The sequence below is a fragment of the Heptranchias perlo genome, chromosome 33 (genome assembly GCF_035084215.1).
Source record: "Heptranchias perlo isolate sHepPer1 chromosome 33, sHepPer1.hap1, whole genome shotgun sequence".
Classification (NCBI taxonomy): Eukaryota; Metazoa; Chordata; class Chondrichthyes; order Hexanchiformes; family Hexanchidae; genus Heptranchias; species Heptranchias perlo.
Window position 1 is genome coordinate 23,795,509 of NC_090357.1, and position 20,677 is coordinate 23,816,185.

Genomic DNA, 20,677 nt, shown 5'->3' on the forward strand with positions numbered 1-20,677 from the left:
AGCAGCCTCTCGCCTGGTTTATTTGAGTTTCCTCAATGCCCAAACCAATCATTCTCAAAATGTCCAGGGAGCTCTTCCACATTTCCCTTTCAAAAACTGCACCCATTTATTTGGTAAAAGAGCCGATATAGTGGCAATACCAGAGAATATCGACAACACTTTACTGTGCTTGTGTGTTTTTATAATGCCGTGAGGGGCACCACTGAGACTAAGTGCCTTGGGGTGTGTCAGGGATTCTTCACACCTCAAGCTGGTCTCCTAAGCATGGGAGTACAAGTTAGATCAAATAATAACTGCAAGAAAAAGAATTGTATTTATTTAGTGCCTTTCACGGCCACAAGACGTCCCAAAGTGCTTTTTAGCCAATTGGATGTGTAGTCACTGTAGTAATGTAGAAATGGCAGCAGCCAATTTGTGCACAGCAAGCACCCACAAACAGCAATGTGATAATGGTTGAGAGATAAATCATGGCCAGGACGCCAGGGAGAACATCCCTGCTCTTCTTCGAATAGTGCCTTGGAATCTTCTATGCCCACCTGAGAGGGCAGACAGGGTCTTGGTTTAATTTCTCATCCAAAAGATGACACCTCCAACAATGCAGCACTTCCTCAGTACTGTAGTGAAGTACCAGCCTGGATTTTGTGCTCAAGTCTCTGGAGTGGAACTTGAACCTACAACCTTCTGACCCAGAGGTGAAAGTGCTACCAACTGAGCCAATGGCTGACATCTGATGCCAGGATCACTGGTAGGGTTTTTCTCATGGCTCAAATTATATGCATCCTATCCCTCACAAGATTATAGCCAGTGTAATAGGCTCTGGGCAACCATGTGCTGAGAACCCACATGGAAATGTTTTCATTTAAGTGCTGCATGAAGTCTGCTACACCAGTGTCACATTAACGACTACACCACTGTGTCAGTTTGTTTTAACTCGAAGCTAAACTGAAACTAATTAACCAACTGTGTCCTGGCCAACATTTATCCCTCAACCAATACCACCAACACAGATTATCTGGTCACTTATCTCCTTGCTGTTTGTGGGACCTTGCTGTGCGCAAATTGACTGCCGCTTTTCCCCACATTACAACAGTGACTACACTTCAAAAGTACTTCATTGGCTGTGAAACGCTTTGGAACATCCTGATGACGTATATAAATGCAAGTTTTTTCTTTAAGACTATCCCTCTCCTCCACCCCCCCAAAAAAATTATGCCCTTACATGAGTAGATAGGAGGGACAGTGGTGTGCGAAGAATGCACATTGCCCACAGAATGAAGAAAAGCCCATCATTAGTGTATCTATCCTTCCTGTTCATTCTTCCTCCTCTTCACACTTTAGAAGCACACCAAAGTAGTGTAGATTTAAGAGCAGGAGGCCCCCTCTGTAGTAGCTACACCACCAGCTGTCAAAACCAATCTGCCAAGGATGTTGTGCTACAGTTAGATCTAGACAGTAAAGTTTAGTAAACGTGTGAGATGAGAGAAGGGAAGAAAATTGGAGAGAGAAAAAAATACCCTCAATTCAAATATGTATTAATTGGAACAGTTTCATTGTCACCACTCACAACCATAACAAAAAATAAAACTAGAGAGAGTGACAGATAGCGAGTTTGAGAGATAGGTGTATATAGATATAGATTCAACAGCAGAGGATCACAGCTAAGCACAATCATATCCTGACTCAATACACACATATCCACTCACGTTCCACCATGAGTCAATGGATAATGAGTGGGAGCAGAAGCTGATTATTCCTTTTTTTAATCCAAGGACACTGAAACCTACTGTGGTGCCTCCACTGTCGCCTAAGTGAGGTCAATTAAGCTCGGACAGATTGGGGATCGAACCTTGACCCCTCATGGTCAGTTTGGCTCAGTTCCTTACTGGGTAGTGCAGTCAATGAACTGATTTATTAGGTGAGCTGCAGTGGTTTGTAATCTTCCCATTTTTCCTTTTGTCTTGAATTTGCTCACCTTTTCCAGGTCCTCTTAGAGATTCCCTAAATCGTCCCAGTAGGACATTCAACTGGCTTGTCTTTCACAGGTCCAGGTGCTCCTGGCACATTATCCAGTTATTACTAGCCCTGCTGGAATATTGCCACCAACAACTACCTTGGTTTACTCATGCCACAAGCAGACAGGTTGTTTTCTGCTCCTCTGGTGCCACTTGAGGTTCATCATTAATATACAAACTCTCGACACTTGCACACAAATTGGTTGGTGTATGCTAATGGCAACACTGCATGTACCAAACTGAGGCAATAAAATGCAAGAAATGCACCACGACACAAATAAATATGACATCAGGAAGCATTTCTTTACACAAAGGGTAGTGGAAATCTGGAAATCTCTCCCCCAAAACGCTGTTGAGGCTAGATCAGTTGAAAGTTTCAAAACTGAGATTGTTAGGTATTAAGGATTGCGGAACCCAGGCGGATGGATGGAGTTAAGATACAGATCAGCCATGATCTAACTGAATGGCGGAACAGGCTCGAGGGGCTGAATGGCCTACTCCCGTTCCTATGCTCCGACACAATGCAATAAACCACTGCTGGTTTCTTCCTGCTCCTGTACATTCCTGTACACTGTTGTAGGAAGCTGAGTTGTGCGCCTGCATACACAAAAAGAACTGGAGTTCGTAACAATAACGCAAGGCTTGAGTACATCAAAAACAATATTATAAAATCTTTGGGAGTTCCGCTCTGGCTTTCTGAGTAACTATCCCGTGTGGTGTGGTATAGTACTGTACTGAGCCATACAGATTAGGAAGCTGCCAGCTTTGTGCTGAGTTAGTTGATCTTAGCCCAGGTACTGGTTAAGGGTACTACAATTAGCCTCAGCACACTGTATTGGGGAGGAACAACAACAACAAAAAATTCCTGTCAGGATCGGTTGCTACCCAGTGATTTCTGCATGTAAATGTATATGTTGGGGAGGGCCGGACAGAGCTCAGCTCTGATGCTCCGCGTGTTCAATAGGCTGCCAATACTCAGTATCCAGGTTCGCACATAAAGAATAAGCACTTGGGCAAAGTATTGGTGAGCTATCCGTACACATCAAACCATACCCCAACACAAGTTAATAACTACAGAAGGGCTGGACTAAGAGGACAAAAGTTTCTGAAATACTATTAGTTAATATTAATTACTAGGTGTCAGCCGTGGCTCAGTTGGTAGCACTCTCACCTCTGAGTCAGAAGGTTGTGGGTTCAAGTCCCACTCCAGAGACTTGAGCATGAAATCTAGGCCGACAATTCCTGAATTTTAATCGCTCCACCACTGGCGGCTGTGCCCTCAGCTGCTTAAGCTCTGGAATGCCCTCTCTACCTCTCCTCCTTTAAGAAGCTCCTTAAAACCTACCTCTTTGACCAAGCTTTTGGTCACCTGTTCTAATATCTCATGTGGCTTGGTGTCAAATTTTGTTTGATAACGGTCCTGTGAAGTGCCTTGGGACTTTTTACGACATTAAAGGAGCTATATAAATGCAAGTAGTTGTTGTTGAGTGCTGTACTATTGAAGGTGCCGTCTTTCAGATGAGACATTAAACCGAGGCTCGGTCTGCCCTCAGGTGGACATAAAAGATCCTATGGCACCATTTCGAAGAAGAGCAGGCAAGTTCTGCTCGGTGTCCTGGCCAATATTTATCCCTTTTCTGGTCATTATCATGTTGCTGTTTGTGGGACCCTGCTGTGTACAACAGTGACTACACTTCAAAAGTACTTGATTGGCTATAAAAGTGCTTTGGGACGTCCTGAGGTCACGAACGGCACTGTATAAACGCAAGTCTTTTTTTTAAATCAGTGTTTCACTACTTATGGCAATCAAATTTATTTCACACGGTCTATCACTGTGAAAGGCCCTTCCACACAGAACATAACAGAAAATTAGTACACACTCTCAAACAGAGAGCCAGGCGTTTTTACAAGCCTGATACTTGGGGATTTTTCAAAAAGGAGCAAGAAGCCTCAGTCCGATCCCGTGCTCCATAAATGTGAATTTCACAAGAGTTTTTGATCCCATGCACAGCACGACATCAGGATAGAGAAAATGCACATTTCTATTTCGAAAGCTTGCATCATTTCCCTGATCCCCTTCAGGCTTCAGTCAGTGTTACAGAACCCCTGGGACGGGAGATTATAAAAAGAACATGAACTGAGTGTTAGTGCGTTCCTGGGAACATCAGCAACACAACATCCAAGTCCACCAGGGAACGTATCGACAGCAAGTAACTGCCACAGTCAGAGAGACCCGCGCTCTCAGAGGACGGGGGCAGCAGACAGGGTCAAAGGCAAAATGTTAAAGTGCCTCTGGGGCTGTCTCATATTTCGCTACAGTACACTGCTCTGTCTCCTCACAGAGAAAACAAAACAAAAAACAAAACACACTGGCTCTGGGCTAAATTATGGTTTGTTATGATCTACAATCATTCTCTAAGGTCATTTACTGGCAGAGATGGGTGAATTAAAAACACAAAGAAATCAAAAATAAACTAAGCAACTGAGACAATGCAAATAATCAAAAACTATTCTCAATTTGCTGCTTTCTACCTCCCCCCTTCCAACTTACTCCCCTCTTGTCCTGAAGGATTGAGCCTAGCTGATGTACGAAGAAAAAAAACTTGCATTTATATAGCGCCCTTCACGGCCTCAGGAGGTCCCAAAGTGCTTTACAGCCAATGAAGTACTTTTGAAGTGTAGTCACTGTTGTAATGTAGGGAAACATTACACATCGTTCCCCTGGGGGGATGTGGGACGGCGGACTGCCCTTCAGTGCCTTGCCCAAATGGCTACTCTTCTTGGGTGGAGCATAGACAGCGAGTGTCAGCAGGCTATTTCATCGTTGGTGTCTTTATCAAGAGTTGAGGGAAGATGTGACATTCCACCCAGTAAAACATGTGCAAGACAGGGTTACTCGCTCAGTTTTTGTGAAGCCACAGTCATTGGGTTTGTGGGTGGAAATGGAGGCTCAGGTAAGGTATGTGGATTGGAGTTGGGCTGCCAATGGCTGTATCAGAATACCTTGGATAATACAGAGTGAGCCATTAATTAGTAATGCCTTATGGGATTAAGAGTGAACCTCAAACTGTTTATCAACATCACATGAACCTAAAGAACACTACGTCCTTTAAAACCCATCCTAACCTGTGTGATCTGACAATAAATACAGGTGGAGTTCAAGAGGAGGAAGGTGATTTTATTCCCTTGTCAGCTAGATTCATATGGAGTCACAGTGAATATTATAAAATAGCAACAGACTGCTGATTCCACAACATGGTAGGATACCAGCACTATTATTTAGAGTCCTTCTCTTTCACACAGGGACCTTTTGGTCCTCTACCAGTCCGGAACGATACCACCCATTAATGCCAATTCATTGCTCAATACGGGCAGCCTTGTGTTGTGGAGTCAGGCCCACAAGAAATTGAACAGACCGCCCAAATTAATTTCACTTACAACCTGTGCAGTTGAGAGAGAGGAGGCTTTTATCCTAAATGCAGGCTCCTGTAATTGATATCAGATGGTGGGAACCCAACTGCTACTGTAGTACAGGACTTGGACCTGCACAAATACTCGTTGGGACTTTCAACTTCGGTGAGGGTGATATCGGACTGGCCGCCCGTTATACACCCCGCCCAAATTTTCTTTCCATTCAAGACCACTTTAGGCCTCTGCTGAAGTTGAAAGTTCCCACCTACTGAGGGTAATTTTAACCTAGCTTGCCGGGCAGAAATCCCACAGAATTGGGTGGAACGCCAGTTTTACACCTCGCCCAGTATCACTCTCCACTGGCTTAAATGAAGAAAAAAACATCGTCGGGGAGTAAAACCAGCGACGCACCCGATCCCGCCAGCTTCCCAACGGGCAGGTTAGGTTAAAATTACCCCCATTGAGTTTGATTTACAGAATGCCATAGGGGAATAGCAACTCTAGGTCAAGCATCCCCAAACGGCAGACTGCGATTTATTGCTGTATCTGCAATCCATTCCACAAGGACCACGGGGAGTCGCAGGGCACCACGAGTACAGACCAGTCAACCTTTGTCCCGATTACAAGGCTCGTTCACTTGTAGCTGCTCAGTCTTTGCCGTCCAATTATCATTCACATTTCCTCATGTGTGAACAGTGATTGACCAGACATTACTGAAAGAACTCCATGGGCAAGACAAGCTTCGGAAATGGGAATTACTCTTGAACGGCGCAGAGTGAATTCTCTGGTCTGATTATGTTCTGCGGTAACATTAAATGAGCAAATTGAGAACATATTACTCCAAGTCTGTATCAGATAAAATAGAGCTGGCTAACTTCCATACAAAACGAAGAAATGTGGTTGATTGTAGAGTGGATATTTTGTGTGTTTAAATTTATAGTCTCAAAGAAACACAGTTGTTCAAATAATAACATGCTTAACCATAATGGCCTATTAAAGGCACGGAGCTGGTCCCAGACCTCAGTAAGGCAAATGGCTTGAGTTAAGTGGACCTTAGTGGAATATAATTGGGGATTCTGCTATATGCGTCCTAAAACCATTTATTATACCTGGTAAAGGGATCTTTCAGAATACCTTTCCTTTGCTAGTTCTCAATATTCAGGCCAATGAGCCAGCAAGAAGCAACACATTAAAATTCATTAGGATTTAACTTTGTCTTCCCATTATCTCAGTATCTCGTTATTCTCCAGTCAAGACTACTTCCAAAACTCAGCAAGGTAACATAGAAGTTGAAATGGGGTGCGTAGGAAACTCAGTGTAGCACCTTCCCCGCAGAGGCCGTGCCTTGAATAACTGAAGGTCCAACCTGTAATGGTTCACTTCTTCCAGGTGGATGGCAAGCACAGTGTATATGCAGTTGCTTAACATCTCCTTGTCCAGGAAGCCGCCTCTTACAAACCGTGTGAAGGTACAATCCAGTTTAACACTTTGCCAGATTTGCCTCAAAACAAAGACCTCCCAGGCCCCATCATCTTCTCCCACACTTTCTTCTTCCGAGGCAGGCAAACGAATTCTTGAGAAAAATGCAACTTCAAAACTCTTAACATCCAAGAAATGCTACTTATTATGGGGAGTGGGTCACTGCCCTTGCACCTCAGACCCCTGGGTTCAAATCCACTATAGACTTATCAGATGAAAATCTCCTCTCTGACAATTGAAAGGGGTCTATAAACAGAGCTTGGAGCAAATACAATCCAGTCCAAGTCAACAGCACAAATTGCCCACAATTTAATTTGCATTTAATTGGGAGTGTCTCTTTAGAGCTCAGAGAGGCTGTAATGATGATTTTTTTTGAGAACATAGGAAATGCACACTGATGGACTGATGGGTGGCAAAGGGTCTTTATCCACATCCCGACATGGGCAATGAGTACTTGATGCAGAGAGATAGGTTACAAGTACAACAAACAGGACAAAACAGACAAAATAATGTTAAGGGAACATTATGTATGCAATTGATCCCAGTGCATCCATTCACATACGCAAAGATTTAAAGCATCACTTAGGAGTCCTGAGAAGAGACTCCAAATGTAAGATTCTGTATTGTCCCTGGGATAGACCTTTCCATGCATGGAGTTGAACTGGCCCTAAGTTGTTGGGAATGCTTCAGGCAAGACTTATTTAGTGTCAAGGCAATGGGAAATCAGGAATTCAACAGTGTTCTGAGCCATAAATTCCACCTAGTCTCCTACCTATCTCAACAGTACACAACAGGGCTAAAGCCAAGTCAAAGAGGTAGACTCTAATCTGATAGTGCTGGTAACCTACCATAACCCTGAGGAATTACCAGTAACGAGGGCTAACTAAAAAGATGCAGAAATGCATGAACTGGAAATGTCACTATGTAATGGTTCTAATTAGGGTGATAGATACCTCCACCTGAAACATTACCTTTTGGACACATTTGCCAGGTTTCTGGAGATCCAATACTAGACTGAACTCCCCAGTATGTGTGTTGTGATCAGACAGTATTGAAAGTAGTCCTTTCTCCAGATGAGGTACAAGTTTTACAATACTAATAGCCAGTTAGCCTTGCATTCCCACTTGGTTGGATCTCTGGAAATCTTAACACTCAAACTTGAGGGGGGAGGGGGGGCTAACTCAAGCACTGTCTTTCGGATGAGACTAAACCAAGCCTCATTTGCCCTCTCAGGTGGACGTAAAAGATCCCACGGCACTATTTCGAAGAAGAGCAGGGGAGTTCTCCCCGATATCCTGGCCAATATTTATCCCTCAACCAACACCACTAAAACTGATTATCTGGTCATTATCACAATGCTGTTTGTGGGACCTTGCTGTGAGCAAATTGGCTGCCACGTTTCCTACATTACAACAGTGACTACACTTCAAGTACTTAATTGGATGTAAAGTGCTTTGGGCGGTCCCGAGGTTGTGAAAGGCACTATATAAATGCAAGTCTTCCTTTCTTTTACTTCTATCCAGGAAGCGTAGACGGCCGTTTTCCATGGGTCTATGATTCTGCTGTTGGGATAAAGGAGCAGTATAAATATGGGAAGTCAGCTCCTGGATGAAGATCTCCCAGAGTAAAAGGAGTGATAGAGGCCAAGGGACTATAGACGATGCTACTACATCATACTCATGAATTTTAATGAACTGCCTCCTGTTTCAGTTTTACTGGCTCACACACTTAAAGCAAGAGACACTTATGGATTACTGAGAAGTCAGTGTGAATAAAAATCACTGCAAATAAATTAATTGAACTGCACAGAATAACAGGGAGTGATTACAAGGCAACGACAGTATCAGATGATAACATAAATGGCAACAGCAAAACCTGGAAAGATTATAAATATCGCCTCAGTCCCAAAATTAAATTTCTACCATTAAATCACTGCCTTGGCACAGATATTTGCTTTAATTTTATGTATGCGATTTATTCAGTTTGGTACCAGAAGTTAACAGTGTCTGTGCTAATGATTTATGCGCTTCAGATTGCGCAGATAAAGTTCATACTGCAGGACTGACTATTGTGGAATTATCATTGTAAGTTTGTCCAGAAAGGCCTTGTTATCAGGGAATTCTACGTCTGAGAGGTATTATGACAAGACAGTGCCCCAGAGGGGTCAGGTGATGTCAAACTGGACCAGCTTTGTAACGTATCCTAACTCGCACCAAGTCCCATGTCAATCATCCCTGTGCTCGTTGACCTACATTGGCTCATCCTTGTGGTCAAATCCCTCTGTAGCCTCTCCCCTCCCTATCTCTGTAACCTCCTCCAGCCATACAACCCTCTGAGAACTCTGCATCCCTCCAATTTTGACCTCTTGTGATTCCCTGATTTCCTTCGCCCCACCATTGGCAGCTGTGCCTTCCCGAAGGCCCGAGCCCTAATCACAGACTAGGGATTGAAAATGAGACCGACTAGGCTCAGTTGCTTGCTGGCTAAAGTCACAAAGCCCATACAGCAGATACTCCACAGCATCGCACACAATTAAACTGTAGCATTTGAATTGTGACAGCTAAAGTGTGACAGGAAGAACGTGTGAAGCTTACTGGCCACGTATGTGAGATACAGAAAGTGTGTGCTAAACACAGGACTTTTAAGTGCTACTTACTTCCTGCAACACAATCCTTGTCACTCTTTGTTGATAATATCCTGTTATTATACATCCTCCAACACAAGCATACACTTACATACACATAATCACCCCTGTAAAGTCCAAATAGGTGGTTGGTTCCATTTTGGGGCACTAGCAGGTGATGTTTGATGAGTGCCACTTACTTGGTACATTATGTTGTTCAAACTGAAAGACTTAAAGCTGACGGCCAGGAAACAATACAATCCAATATACAACCTTCAATTTTTTGCGCTCATGAAGCTGATGATTTCAGCCACATAGTGTCAACACGAGCACTCCTAGGACAGGAACAGTACAGCTAGTCGCAGAGCAAAGATTCTTGCATTCTGTCCCTACGATGTGCTTCAGCTCCAAAGAGGAGCTCCTAATAAATTGGTGTGCCACTTTTCCCATTTCCCACACTAGCCATCTTTAGCCAGTTTAGGTGCTGTCAGCCTGTGCTCACCATGAACTGGACCGAGACCGTCCAAACTCATTTCACACAGGGCCCTTACAGCTAGTAAAGAGAGGAGACTTTCATCCCGTCAGTTTCAGCAACATTTGAACTCAGATCCCAAAGGTGAAAGGCAAGTGTCTAACTCACTTTGTTATCTAGTTCCTCCAATACATACAAATAATAACCCATTGGCCTGGTACTGGATGTTGGGGGATGTGGAAATAACTCCCACACTAACATTGTGGCTTTCCCCGTCAGTATTTTCATTTCCATTTCAGAACTCGCTCTCCTTTTGATATTTTTGCCCCTTGTTTTTCTCCTCTGCTCTCCAGATGGCAGTGATTTGTGTTGGGTTAGGCTCTATGGGCAAGCAACAAGTTTCTGCTAGTAGTCAGGTGGCCATTCTGGATTATGGGTCTTAAAACTGCCCCTAGCTGTGATTTAGTTCATCGACTGTTAGAGCCATAACAAACTCCAATAAATTTTACAGGTATGCAAAACTCCTGTAACACTGCTGATGGCAAGAAGGAGGGTGGATTCATTTTAAGGACAGGAAAGAACAAAGGGGAAAGAATGAAGGAAAGAAAGGGAAAGAAATTTAGTTTAATTTAGATAAATGTGAGGTGATGCATTTTGGTAGATCGAATCGGGCCAGGACCTACTCCGTTAATGGTAGGGTGTTGGGGAGAGTTATAGAACAAAGAGATCTAGGAGTACAGGTTCATAGCTCCTTGAAAGTGGAGTCACAGGTGGATAGGGTGGTGAAGAAGGCATTCAGCATGCTTGGTTTCATTGGTCAGAACATTGAATACAGGAGTTGGGATGTCTTGTTGAAGTTGTACAAGACATTAGTAAGGCCACATTTGGAATACTGTGTACAATTCTGGTCACCCTATTATAGAAAGGATATTATTAAACTAGAAAGAGTGCAGAAAAGATTTACTAGGATGCTACCGGGACTTGATAGTTTGACTTATAGGGAGAGGTTGGATAGACTGAGACTTTTTTTCCCTGGAGAGTAGGAGGTTAAGGGGTGATCTTATAGAAGTCTATAAAATAATGAGGGGCATAGATAAGGTAGATAGTCAAAATCTTTTCCCAAAGGTAGGGGAGTCTATAACGAGGGGACATAGATTTAAGGTGAGAGGGGAGAGATACAAAAGGGTCCAGAGGGGCAATTTTTTCACTCAAAGGGTGGTGAGTGTCTGGAACGAGCTGCCAGAGGCAGTAGTAGAGGCGGGTACAATTTTGTCTTTTAAAAAGCATTTGGACAGTTACATGGGTAAGATGGGTATAGAGGGATATGGGCCAAGTGCAGGCAATTGGGACTAGCTTAGTGGTATAAACTGGGCGACATGGACATGTTGGGCCGAAGGGCCTGTTTCCATGTTGTAAACTTCTATGATTCTATTCTATTCTAAAAAGGGAAATAAGAGAAAGAGAGCAAAGAAAGAATTATATTTATATTGCACCTTTCCTGTCCTCAGGATGTCCCAAAATGCTTCCTAGCCAATGAATCCTTCTTGAATTGTAGTTGCTGTTATGTGACAGCCAATTTGCACACAGCCAGGTCCCATAAACAGCAATGAGATAAATAGCCAGTTAATCTGTTCCGTGGTGTTGAGGACACTGCGAGAACTTCCTTGATTTTCTTTGAATTTTTTTCATTTGTTCATTGGATGTGGGCGTCGCTGGCAAGGCCAGCATTTATTGCCCATCCCTAATTGCCCTTGAGAAGGTGGTGGTGAGCCGCCTTCTTGAACCACTGCAGTCTATGCGGTGAAGGTTCTCCCACAGTGCTGTTGGGAAGGGAGTTCCAGGATTTTGACCCAGCGATGATGAAGGAACGGCGAGATATTTCCAAGTCGAGATGGTGAGAGACTTGGAGGGGAACGTGCAGGTGGTGTTGTTCCCATGTACCTGCTGCCCCTGTCCTTCTAGGTGGAAAAGGTTGCGGGTTTGGGAGGTGCTGTTGAAGAAGCCTTGGCGAGTTGCTGCAGTGCATCCTGTGGATTCCATCACACTCCTGACTTGTGCCTTGTAGATGGTGGAAAGGCTTTGGGGAGTCAGGAGGTGAGTCACTCGCCGCAGAATACCCAGCCTCTGACCTGCTCTTGTAGCGATAGTATTTATCTGGCTGGTCCAGTTAAGTTTCTGGTCAATGGTGACCCTCAGGATGTTGATGGTGGGGGATTCAGTGATGGTAATGCCGTTGAATGTGAAGGGGAGGTGGTTAGATTCTCTCTTGTTGGAGATGGTCATTGCCTGGCACTTGTCTGGCACAAATGTTACTTGCCACTTATCAGCTCAAACCTGGATGTTGTCCAGGTCTTGCTGTATGCGGGCACGGACTGCTTCATTATCTGAGGGGTTGCGAATGGAACTGAACTCTGTGCAATCATCAGCGAACATCCCCATTTCTGACCTTATGATGGAGGGAAGGTCATTGATGAAGCAGCTGAAGATGGTTGGGCCTAGGACACTGCCCTGAGGAACTCCTGCAGCAACGTCCTGGGACTGAGATGATTGGTCGCCAACAACCACTACCATCTTCCTTTGTGCTAGGTATGACTCCAGTTTTCCCCCTGATTCCCATTGACTTCAATTTTACTAGGGCTCCTTGCTGCCACATTCGGACAAATGCTGCCTTGATGTCAAGGGCAGTCACTCTCACCTCACATCTGGAATTCAGCTCTTTTGTCCATGTTCGGAGCAAGGCTGTAATGAGTTCTGGAGCCAAGTGGTCCTGGCGGAACCCAAACTGAGCATCAGTGAGCAGGTTATTGGTGAGTAAGTGGCGTTTGATAGCACTGTTGACGACACCTTCAATCAATTTGCTGATGATTGGGAGTAGACTGATGGGGCAGTAATTGGCCGGATTGGATTTGTCCTGCTTTTTGTGGACAGGACATACCTGGGCAATTTTCCACATTGTCGGCTAGATGCCAGTGTTGTAGCTGTACTGGAACAGTTTGGCTAGAGGTGCGGCTAGTTCTGGAGCACATGTCTTCAGCACTACAGCCGGGATGTTGTCGGGGCCCATAGCCTTTGCTGTATCCAGTGCACTCAGCCGTTTCTTGATATCACATGGAGTGAATCGAATTGGCTGAAGACTGGCTTCTGTGATGGGGGGGAATGGATCATCCACTCGGCACTTCTGGCTGAAGATGGTTGCAAACGCTTCAGCCTTGTCTTTTGCACTTACGTGCTGGACTCTGCCATCATTGAGGATGTCTCCTCCTCCCTTTAGTTGTTTAATTGTCCACCACCATTCACGACTGGATGTGGCAGGACTGCAGAGCTTTGATCTGATCCGTTGGTTGTGGAATCGCTTAGCTCTGTCTACAGCATGCTGCTTCCGCTGTTTAGCATGCAAATAGTCCTGTGTTGTAGCTTCACCAGGCTGGCACCTCATTTTTAGCTATGCTCCTGGCATGCACTTCTACACTCCTCATTGAACCAGGGTTGATCCCCTTGCTTGTTGGTAATGGTAGAGTGAGGGATATGCTGGGCCATGAGGTTACAGATTGTGCTGGAATTCAATTCTGCTGCTGCTGCTGATGGCCCACAGTGCCTCACGGAATAGTGCATGGGATCTTTAATGCCCACCTCAGCAGACAGATGGGGCCTCTTTTAACATCTCATCTGAAAGATTGCACCTCCAACAATGTAATACTCCCTCAGCACTGCCCTGAAGTGTTCCAGTCTATATAAACCAGGAATGTCTAAGCTTTTATTCTCAAGGCCTCACGTAGAGCTTCAATCTCGATTCCCATTAACTCCCATATCTCCGGTTGCTGATAGGAACAGTTCTTGGTTTAGGAATTATCCACCAATGAGGCAACAGTGTTAACAACAGCCCTTGCCAAAGCTCCAGGCCCACAAAATTCAAACAGGACAAACCAACCAGTAAAAGCTATAAAGACAATTAGGACTCAGTTGCCTGGGTTCCAAGTGCTGGATTGTCATGCCTCATGTGGCCTTAGGACTGCAGTTTGGACACCTTGATGTAAAACACAGTGTCAGGGAAATTCCTCGGAGCTTCTCCCATTGCACCGACGTTACTTTACCAGCAGTGCAGTGGAAACCCGGCTTATGTGCGTAAATGCGAAGTAACGCCAGAGGAGCAGGAGCAGCTCCGAGGAATTTCCTGGCCTTTATATTAACCTTCTACTAAAATGTAAGCATGTGTCCTTTTAAGGTGACAAAATCTAAGTGCTGTTAAGAAAACACTTGGTGAGTTCACACAGACATCATTTAAGAAAGTGCAGACATTCTATCTCTGGCACTGCGCGTTCCTGGAGAGTTCTTTCGTTTCTGTAAATTGTTTTTACATTGCAAGAGACTTACGCTAGTGCCATCAGTTCATTGAGCATGGATTTCAATAAATCATACAGTGCTTGATAGAGAAATGATATAAAATTCACACCCATCCACTGAAAGCCCAACAGAGAAACACAACTGCAAAACTTACAGTGCAGTAACACTTCAACTGGGTCGTTATCCACAGGTGGGAGGTTGGAAATTGGTGAGCTGGCCTAAGGATATCGACATGTATAAGGCATGTACCAGAGCCAATGCTTTATATTCTGTTCACTCTGACTCCCAGAGGAGCGCACAGTTCAGAAACTCACTTGAAATCCTTTGGAGTGTTACTGTAAAGCCTCACTGCTCTGTACATTTCTTTCATACCTGTACACTGTTCCGTATACGGTGTTCATACCTGTTCACTGCTCTGTATACGGTGTTCATACCTGTACACTGCTCCGTATACGGTGTTCATACCTGTACACTGCTCCGTATACGGTGCGTTCCCGCCTGTACACTGCTCCGTATACGGTGTTCATACCTGTTCACTGCTCTGTATACGGTGTTCATACCTGTACACTGCTCCGTATACGGTGCGTTCCCGCCTGTACACTGCTCTGTATGCGGTGCGTTCATACCTGTAAACTGCTTTGTATACGGTGTTCATACCTGTACATACCTGTACACTGCTCTCTTGTCAGACTCCAGCTGTGCTTGAGGGTCAAGTGGTACAGTGGCTACGGGAGTGGCAGCCGCAGAGGATGATGGTATGTGCACTGGCTGTGTCTTGGTGGTCTGCTGCGCCGTGGCTGTCATCTGTGGAGGATGAAGGATAATAAAGCTTTACAATGGTACTTGACCTCAGCGAAACCATCTGAAAATAGTTTGAATGTTTTTTTTTGACTGGAGTCCCTTAGCTCTCCTGCTCGCTTGTGCTACACACAGACCTGCTCACTATACATCCATCTTCAGCGAAGGGGGCAAGTTGAGGAGGGGCTATCTTGCACAATTCTTCACAATAATGGTCAATACCTGTCTGTGGATCACACAGCGATACAATTAACAGAGCGATTAAACTTCACTACTACCCAAGTACAGTGACCCTGAGTCTAGTGGTCAGACTAAGAATGGAGTAGAGTCTCCCTTAAGAGCTGGTGAGTTTCAGCAGCAGGCATCCCTGGGGCTCAGATCGATGATCTGTTTGGGAAGCTGGAACCTGGGATGTTGGGCCACGGTTTTGACTGTGCTCATGAGGGAGGCAGTTTTGGGGTGTTGTTCACCCTCCCCAGTCTGAGGCAAGAGCTTCCGTTCCTTCTGCACTTTCATCCCCTTGCAAGAATAAGAGAACAAATTCGCTTTTCAGAAGGAAAAAAAATCTAGACAACATTGCCCGTAAGGTAATAGTTTAAAAGAGTAATGGAATTGAGGGTGGGTTCTTCTGGTAGAAGGTTAGTGACACCAGATTTGAAAAGGGCAGGAATGGTACCAGTGGGTAGGCAGTAGTTGACGATGTTGACAAGCAAGATGCTGAGGAGAGAAAGTGGAGTGGTCAGGGTCTGGGACCGGGTAGTGGGTTTCATCAAGTAAATGAGTTTGCCGAGATTAGGAGATGGAGGAGAAATTACAACATGGAGGAAGCGTGGGGCTAAATTTGGAGGAGGCTCAGATGGAGCAAAGTTTAGGGGAGGGGAGGGGACCAGGTGAACAAGTCAGAGACTGCTGAGTGGTTAGTTTTGATCTTGGAATCAAAATAAGTCCGAAGGCTTCTCATATTTGGTGTTATGGTGAAGACTGAGGGTGCAGGAGGTCTAAGATGGCAGGCTGTGGTGTAGAAAAGAAGCTTGGTGTTGTTCCTGCTTTCAAAAAATGATTCTGGAATAATAGGAGGATTTAATTATAGAGGAGTAGAGATACAGCTCCCGTGGTTGGGACAGGCTGTCTGATTACCACGTATGTGATCTGTGCACACATTGACTGAGGCAATAGCGCACAACCCAGTAGGGGATCAGATGAGGAAAAAAATGATGTAACTTTAACAACCTTTTATTTGAAATTTGTTTTAACAACTTTCTGGCTCAAATTTTCTTCCCTCTTCTCCTGAAGGTTTTGATGTGCACAGGAATATGGCTCAACCCACATCAGAAGCCTTGCGCAACTTGCCAGTCTTCGTGAGAGCCTAGACAGTGCTACGGAAGACACTGCAGCTGAGCCCCGTCCTGCCCTCACCAGATGTCCAACATACATGGAGTGGTTACTGGATAGCAATTAGGTGGGGATCTCTGGCTGGCCTTCTCCTTCTGGGGTAATGAGGCCAACTGTAGTTCCCCAAAAAGGAAAGGGTAGCAGTAAAAAGAAAGGAGTGATGAGCGGTGTTCCACAGAAATCAATGTTGGGGCCACTCTTATTGACTATATATATATATATATATATATATATATATATAAAAATGATCTAGATTTGGGAATGAGAGAAACAATTGGAGGGGTACGGCAAATTGTGATACTGTGAAAGATTGCAGAAGGACATAAGTAGGCTAGCAGAGTGGGCAGATAGATGGCCAATGCAGTTCAATGTGAAGTGGTACATTCTGGAAGTAAGAACATGGAAAGGAAATGACCTCAAATGGTAAGATTTTAAGTGGAGCAGAGAAGCAGAAGGCCCTAAGCGTACAGGTACACAGGTTATTAAAGATAGCAGTGCAAGTGGATGAAGCCTTAAAGAAAATCCAAACAGACGCCACGGTTTTCATATATAAATTTGCACAAATTTAATGCTGAACTAGTATAAGACCTTAGCACAGCCCAGAAACGCAAAACCTTGTGATCTGTATGGCTCGACATCACAGATATCAACGTCTTTACTCAGTAGGTTTTTGGGGGAGCAATTGTTAAATGAATGACATAGGATGCACCTCTAAATATTAAGTTAGTTCATTTTCTGAACTGCATTCAATCATGAAAGATAACCAATTGTAGCTTATAACAAGTGGATGGACAACTAAAGATTTTATACATGTCAGAACAAAGCTGTAGTGATTAAAGAGTTGAAGTACAGCTCAAGCAGCCATGAAATCCCTCATTAAATGTTTACAGCCCAGTCTTGCCTTGCAAAGTCCCTATCTTAATCCTATTACTTGCACTGCACTCTTTGATATTTAACACAAATGGGCTTCAATTCATTTGCTGACACCTAGAAAGATCCTTGGCAATGGGGTGAAAAGCCATAGCTGCTGAACACCGGAGATACAGCACAGGAGGAGTTTTAACAGTGTAACTCACCCAACCTAACTTGTTCCAGGGGCTGCAGGGATCCATTTTTGTTTAGAATCATAGAAATTTACAGAACGGGAGGAGGCCATTTGGCCCATCGTGTCTGTGCCGGCCGAAAAAGAGCTATCCAGCCTAATCCCACTACATGTGTCTTTGGATCAGCTGTTAGGACTATCTGCCCCTTGGGTCTAGCCGAACCTGCCATAAACCAGCAGCAAACTTCAAATGTTAAAATGGGAGGGTGTCACAGGCAGGTTGTTATGGTGTCACTCTCCACAGGGCAGCAAGCCGTGAGGTGAAGGTTGATTAACTGTGCTTTACCTGACTTGCGAGCCTGGATTCTAATTCCCAGTGGAAAAAGAAAAGCAAAAAGGTGTTCTATTTCCCAGACCATCCCTCGCGATGAACAGCTCAAAACAGAGGTGCAAAAAACAAATTCCCCGACAGTTCCATGTACACAAAAGATGACATAGGTGCTACTTCATGTCCCTGACCAACAGCCAGCATGCTCACGTAAACGGTAACACTCACTCTGAGTAAAGCCACTATTCCCAGGCTGTTGTGAATACTTCACATTTAATAGCTTCTGACATAGAGCCTGTGTCATCTGGTAGAGAAAATATGGCCCTTTTAAGATTAGTATAAAAGCTCTTGAACAGTCCTCTGTAGTTTTCTTATCTCACTGCTCCAATCTGGACCCCTCTCTCCCTAAGACCAGGCACTCTTCAATCCAGCCCCCTCCTCCCTAAGACCAGGCACTCTTCTCCAATCCAGCCCCCTCCTCCCTAAGACCAGGCACTCTTCTCCAATCCAGCCCCCTCCTCCCTGAGACCAGGCACTCTCCAATCCAGCCCCCTCCTCCCTGAGACCAGGCACTCTTCTCCAATCCAGCCCCCTCCTCCCTGAGACCAGGCACTCTTCTCCAATCCAGCCCCCTCCTCCCTGAGACCAGGCACTCCTCTCCAATCCAGCCCCCTCCTCCCTGAGACCAGGCACTCCTCTCCAATCCAGCCCCCTCCTCCCTGAGACCAGGCACTCTTCTCCAATCCAGCCCCCTCCTCCCTAAGACCAGGCACTCTTCTCCAATCCAGCCCCCTCCTCCCTGAGACCAGGCACTCTCCAATCCAGCCCCCTCCTCCCTGAGACCAGGCACTCTTCTCCAATCCAGCCCCCTCCTCCGAGACCAGGCACTCTTCTCCAATCCAGCCCCCTCCTCCCTAAGACCAGGCACTCTTCTCCAATCCAGCCCCCTCCTCCCTAAGACCAGGCACTCTTCTCCAATCCAGCCCCCTCCTTCCTGAGACCAGGCACTCTTCTCCAATCCAGCCCCCTCCTCCCTAAGACCAGGCACTCCTCTCCAATCCAGCCCCCTCCTCCCTGAGACCAGGCACTCTTCTCCAATCCAGCCCCCTCCTCCCTAAGACCAGGCACTCTTCTCCAATCCAGCCCCCTCCTCCCTAAGACCAGGCACTCTTCTCCAATCCAGCCCCCTCCTTCCTGAGACCAGGCACTCTTCTCCAATCCAGCCCCCTCCTCCCTAAGACCAGGCACTCCTCTCCAATCCAGCCCCCTCCTCCCTGAGACCAGGCACTCCTCTCCAATCCAGCCCCCTCCTTCCTGAGACCAGGCACTCTTCTCCAATCCAGCCCCCTCCTCCCTAAGACCAGGCACTCCTCTCCAATCCAGCCCCCTCCTTCCTGAGACCAGGCACTCTTCTCCAATCCAGCCCCCTCCTCCCTAAGACCAGGCACTCCTCTCCAATCCAGCCCCCTCCTCCCTAAGACCAGGCACTCTTCTCCAATCCAGCCCCCTCCTCCCTAAGACCAGGCACTCTTCTCCAATCCAGCCCCCTCCTCCCTAAGACCAGGCACTCTTCTCCAATCCAGCCCCCTCCTCCCTGAGACCAGGCACTCTTCTCCAATCCAGCCCCCTTCTCCCTAAGACCAGGCACTCTTCTCCAATCCAGCCCCCTCCTCCCTAAGACCAGGCACTCTCCAATCCAGCCCCCTCCTCCCTAAGACCAGGCACTCTTCTCCAATCCAGCCCCCTCCTCCCTGAGACCAGGCACTCTCCAATCCAGCCCCCTCCTCCCTAAGACCAGGCACTCTGCTTTCTGGGACACTTTCGAAGCTGAAGAAATTGTCATCCAACAAACAGCTTCTCTGACAGACTTGGTACGGACGATTTGGTGGGCAATGAAAAGGAGAGCTGTTGTGTTACCTGATACAAGGGAACAAGCTTCTCTCCATCCCCCTCCCTTCCCCCCCCCCCCCCCTATGGGACTCTTGCTGGATTTTGATCTCAATCCCATTTTATTAAACAGTCAATTTGTTTCTCAGGGGAGTGACAAGGATAAGGTTGCTTGGTCCATTATCATCAGCTCTTTCAAAAGCCATAAATTCTTAATCCCTGCTTCAGTGTGAAATAAATTGGGCTCTTCACACTCAACTAACCCCATTCTACATTCCTTTGTACTTCCAGCTCTTAAATCTCCACAGGTTTTTAAGTTTTATTTGGTCCTCTCACCCTCACCTACTACAGATACCAGCCTCCCCAGGGGCCTCTATAGGAGCTTAGTCGTCCCGGTATCAAGCCTGTAGAAATGACTGACAGCCACTGTCTGTTATAAATCCCACTGTCACAAATCCTCAAGGACAGAATTTATGCGCGAAGAACAAAGAAGCTTAATTTAAGACATTATAATTTATTTTCATTCCCCTGATCACCGGGCAAATCGGAGCGGCAGCAGATTGTTAATGAGTGGGTGCTTGATGAGTCTATTTGTCTCAATATGTACGGTAGAGCTCTGACAAGATAAATCTGCACCCTCTGTGCTATTATGTTAAATGTACTCTTGTGCCAGCTCCCGGGGTGTCTCAGGTGGTAAGTTCATTGCCCAGGGTGGCATAGAGCCACGCACAGACCAATAACGCCCCCGGTACGATCCCTGACCTCTGCCAAGTCAGCTGCTTTCAGTTGTGACAGCCATAGGGCTCCTGGAGTAGGGAGGAAAGAAAAAAAATTAACCAGGGTTCCCACTTGCATCGCAATGGCCCTCAGGTAAGTGAGGAAGGCTAGGCGA

The 20,677-nt window shown here is 45.7% G+C and overlaps 1 protein-coding gene across 5 annotated transcripts in view; it reads right to left on the reverse strand.

Moving 5' to 3' along the window:
• pknox2 (pbx/knotted 1 homeobox 2) overlaps positions 1-20,677 on the reverse strand; it is a 343,270-nt gene that overhangs the window by 81,975 nt on the left and 240,618 nt on the right. For all 5 annotated transcript variants that reach the window (XM_067971059.1, XM_067971057.1, XM_067971055.1 and 2 more), the window contains one exon: positions 15,006-15,142. In XM_067971059.1, the coding sequence (XP_067827160.1) occupies positions 15,006-15,142 (137 nt within the window). The remainder of the gene's footprint in view (positions 1-15,005; positions 15,143-20,677) is intronic.